The 4936-nt window shown below is 34.4% G+C and overlaps 1 protein-coding gene across 1 annotated transcript; it reads right to left on the bottom strand.

Moving 5' to 3' along the window:
- Window positions 1-3446: 3446 nt before the first annotated feature.
- Window positions 3447-4505, bottom strand: LOC139859457 (uncharacterized). The gene has a single exon (XM_071848244.1). It carries the CDS (start codon window positions 4503-4505, stop codon window positions 3447-3449), a length of 1059 nt encoding a protein of 352 aa, XP_071704345.1.
- Between the last annotated feature and the right edge of the window lie 431 nt (window positions 4506-4936).

Raw genomic sequence — 4936 nt, 5'->3', positions numbered from 1 at the left:
GATGTTCGTGGAGCGTAACTTGTTCAATGAAAAATAAAGCCATTTGTGAAAAATATCAAAATGGAAAATTGGACACATTTGCTATGGAAACGTAAAAGGTAACAACAATCGTTGCTTAGCCTCAAGTACAATTGCTACTTAAATTATTTCTCAAGTCAATAAAAATATTGCATATCAAATTCAAAACATCCAAGCTTACGTTAAACACTCTTGGAACATAGATATCAAAGCGTGTATTGAATATACCTTTCACTATAGAAGGGAGCACTTCCAAAACCAACACAAAAGTGCTTGCGAATGGGGTGCACCACTATCCAAGACTATATGAGCACAATATCAAGAGTGTGAAAAACTAGCAGCCACATACACAACAACATTGTATAACAGGTAAGCAGTCCATACCACTTATCAAAGAAGCGGTGATGGGAGACCGAGTATGTTGTGCAATTTCTAGATAGAAAGTGCTCATGTGAAAGATGGCAACATCAAAGAATCCTTTGTTCTCATGCCATTGAAGTAAGGGAGGTGATCCTCACACACCACTTTTTAATCCATCTACACCTAGCTTACTATTATACCCTTAATTATAATTAAAATAATATTATAAGTTCAACTACCTACATTAATGTAGGGGTAAAACTGTCAATTTATGAGATAAAAGTGTAGATGAATTAAGAAGTGGTGTATAAGAATCACCTCCCATTGAAGTATGGCGCCAATGAAACATTGATTCAAATACCATGATTAGTAAGTTTTACACAACTAACAGGTGGATAGAACAATATCGAAAAACATTTACTCCACTTAGAGACGTGACATACTGGTCTAACGCAACTCGGTCAATTAAGGCCGATCCAACACGACTGGTCATACATAGGGGTAGGAGACGGCAATGACAGATCCCTAATGACGAATCCCTAACAAGATGAATGAAATTAACAACACAACGAGAGTTGCACAAAGGTGTGGAATTTCTAGGCTAAAAGGTTATAAAAGAAATTCGTGTCCTACTAGATTTGGTTAAGTTTGTTGTACTTTCATTGTTGTAATATATTTGAATTAATTTAATGTATTAATTAGCCGTCTTAAACTTGATGTATGAATTGATTTGTGTTAATTTATTAACTAACGACACATATATTATTGAAACATACAACACATATTAAGGTAAAACACAACACTACTAATCTATTACAACTAAATTAAATTTAATAAAGGTCTAGGTGCGTGATAGTATTCACCATTAGTATCATATAGCTTATCGAATTCAAGCGTGTCTTCAAAAATTCCAAATAAAACACACAGCTCAATGTTTTCGGAAAGTATACACGCTTTCCCTACTACTGTATACCATAAAAACCAAAATACGATTATTTTACATTAGTTAGAATCCCAAAAAAATAATATAAGATTATTTTACATAAATTAAAATCCTAAAACAACAAAATACGATAATTTTACGTAAATTAAAATCCTAAAAAATTAAATATTACATATTATATATTCCTAAAATATTAAAAATATTACATAAACGGTTTTTAGTCGGAATCCGTATAATAACGCCCATTATCGTAAAAAGACCTAGCGGATTCATCTTCTTCATGTTCGGCATTTTCGTCAATGTAACGTCAAACCAAAGTTTCTTCATCTTCCAAAACTAGATAAAGAGAAATTCAATTTGAATCGAATCAACGGCTTCTTTTATACCGTACTATTGTTCATCGATATGTAGGTACGTAGCGGATACTTCCTGAACACTCTCATAAAACAACACGTCAGTGTGTTCGAACAGTACATTTTCTTTCAGTCGCAAACGTCAATGTCTTCGAATGAAGCTTTTGAACCATGCGTATAATCGTAAATTTTATTTTTATTACAAATTGACTACCGTAATATACATCGAATGAGACAATGATCGGTGGAAGGGTTAACATTTTTGAGTGAGTGTAGTGAGTGAGTGAAAATGTTAAGAAAATATGGTTATAGCGCATAGGAAACCAGCATTTGAATTGGCAGTTTAGGCATGTGTGGCAGGAAAAAGATTGCGGGCTGAAAAGTGGTGACACGTAGGACAAACTGCCAATTTCTGGTGACTAACTCCAAACTGACATTTCAAATGACAGTTTACTTACAACTACAAACTTTTTTTTTGAAAAACAATTTCTGTAAACTACTTGAAAAAAACAACTATTTTAAAAAAAAAATCCTCACCATGTACGTTCCAACCCGTCGGTGTATCTAATCACTAATCATTTTAATTTATTAGTTTATGTTAAGAAATTAAATTAAATTAAATTAGGGAAAAGCTAACTTGTGCTTTAAGGATACTTGTTAAAAATCTTTAATGATGTCAAGGTTTACATGAATAATACTCTTTCCGTTTCACCAGAAGTGTCCACTTTGACTTTTTCCAGTCTTTCTTCATCAACTTTGACTCTAAAATTTTTAATTTGTGTTATATAATATTTGATAAAAATTATATGATTAGATTGAGTTTTAAATGTGTTTTCATTGATATAACTTTGATGATGTATTATATAACACAAACAAAAATATTTAAAGTCAAAGTTGATATAGAAAGAATACTGAAAGTCAAAGTGGACACTTCCGGTGAGACGAATGGAGTATAAAAATACATTTATAAATTTAAAAATTTGTGAGGTTAATAGATTATTTTTGTTATATGTTTGGAAAGTTTGAATGTAATAAATGAGGCTTAATTTTTGTGCTAGCACCGTTAGCCAATCCTAATAAATTATTGCTTTCAAAATTTACGTGTGTGGCTAAGAGTGCTCCCAATCATGATACAATGTCTTCCAGGACAAACCAAACATTCAGCGTCACATCAGCACCTCCATCTCACTTCCTTCCCAGGACTAAACCCAGGACTAAACACTCCCAACAAAGACACTACTCCTTCCATTTTTTTATTTTCTTTTTGAATTATTTTATATTATCAAAAAATTACAATTATTTAAATAAAACTAAACTTTTATTAAAAATTAAAAAACATTACAATAATTAAAATAAAAAAGTACATTAAAATAAAAAATAAAAAATACAATTAAAATAAAAATACAATTAAAAAAAATTACATTAAAACATCAATTAAAAGACCTATTCTTCATCGTTGTCTTCTTGATCTTCTTCGTGATCTTCTTCATCCTCGTCATCGGGAATGTGTGAAGGTCCGGCATCATCTTGGTTGTTTGGATTTCTTGTGGGATCATATCGTATGCGATAATTTGGTGGAAGATTATGTATGTGTTCTACAAGCATATGTTTTAGTAGTTGATGAATGCCCGCATCTCTTATTTCTGCGTCCACTCGCATATGAGCTTCAACCCTTTCTTGGAATGATCTCGTTGGTCGTCGAACCGTACAATAATTCTCCTCGAGTCCACAAAATGCACGGCCGTTGTCCTCGGTTATCATATTATTTAATATCACACATGATAACAAAATCCTTCTAATTTTGCGGATATAATACGGTCGTGCCGGATGTTGAACAATTTGCCATCGGCCTTGTAGTATTCCAAATGCTCGTTCAATATCTTTTCATGCCGATTCTTGATACCTTTTGAATTTTTTTGTTTCGGGTCTATCGGATTTTTGAACGACTTAACTATTGTAGACCATTCCGGGTAAATTCCATCCGCCAAATAATAACCCTTAGTAAACGTACATCCGTTAACCGTATACGTACATGGTGGTGCTTCACCGGCTAATAACTCACTAAACAAGTCGGATTGATTTAGCACGTTGATATCATTGTTTGATCCGGCAGTTCCAAAAAACGCGTGCCAAAACCATCCATCGTACGATGCTACCGCTTCAAGCATAATTGACGAGTAACCATGGTCACCTCGTGTATAATGACCCTTCCAACGTGCCGGACAATTTCTCCATCTCCAATGCATACAATCAATACTTCCTAACATCCCCGGAAAACCATGTATTTGAGCATGTTTAGTGGTCAAACGTTGCACATCTTGTGCAGCTGGTCGTCTCAAATATTCCGGACCGTACAAGTGGAAAATACATTTGCAAAAATTGTTCAAACAATCATATGAGGTTTGTTCACCCATATGCAAATACTCATCAAAAACATCGGCCGAAGCGGCATAAGCTAGTTGACGTATGGCGGATGTTACTTTTTGAACAATATTAAAACCAAGTAATCCGATAGCATCACGTTTTTGAATAAAATAACTAAAATATTTAGGAACCGGAGTTTGAGAAAAGTCCAATATACCTTGACAAATACGAAGAAATTGAGGTTTGCTCATTCGATAACGATTACGAAAATAATCGTCCGGAAATGTGGGATTGTTGGAGAAAAAATCATTCCATAAAGCCAATGCACGACCCTGACGATCTCTATGTAAATATCTTCTAGGTGCCCGTGGTATTTGTTCTACTTCTTCGTTATCACTTAATTCATCTAGCGCGTCAATGGCTTCGAGTGCTCGATTCGTAGTCGTATTTCTGATCGATAATACCATATTTACGTCGGGCTCGGAGTCGAAACTCATTTTGTTTATTTGAGTATAAAAATGATGAATTGGGTAAAAAATATGAAATGAGAGTGTATGTTTGTGTATGTTAAAAATATGGTTTGGTGTGTATATATAGTGTAAAAAAGGAAAAAAACAAATTAAAAAATAAACTGGCCGTTAAAGAGCCGTTGGGTTTAATTCAAATTTTTTTTTTTTTTCCCTCACCCTTTTACGTCCACAAACATGCTCAAATTAGACAGAAGGCTGGACGAAATGGGCTGGGCGAATCGAGGGCGGTTTCTGGGCGGGGTTCGTGCCGACGGCGTCCAGGGTGGGCGAGGGTGGGTGGTGCACCTGGAAGAACCGTTGGGAGAGCTCTAACTATACGAGAGACACTTGGCAAACAATTAGCTCAACCGAAAACCGTGAAAAAACCA

The sequence above is a fragment of the Rutidosis leptorrhynchoides genome, chromosome 7 (genome assembly GCF_046630445.1).
Source record: "Rutidosis leptorrhynchoides isolate AG116_Rl617_1_P2 chromosome 7, CSIRO_AGI_Rlap_v1, whole genome shotgun sequence".
NCBI lineage: Eukaryota > Viridiplantae > Streptophyta > Magnoliopsida > Asterales > Asteraceae > Rutidosis > Rutidosis leptorrhynchoides.
This window is presented reverse-complemented; position numbering and strand designations above follow the sequence as displayed.

Excerpts from the sequence above, each read along its gene's own strand:
- LOC139859457 (XM_071848244.1), bottom strand. The coding sequence starts at position 4,505 with ATGGTATTATCGATCAGAAATACGACTACGAATCGAGCACTCGAAGCC.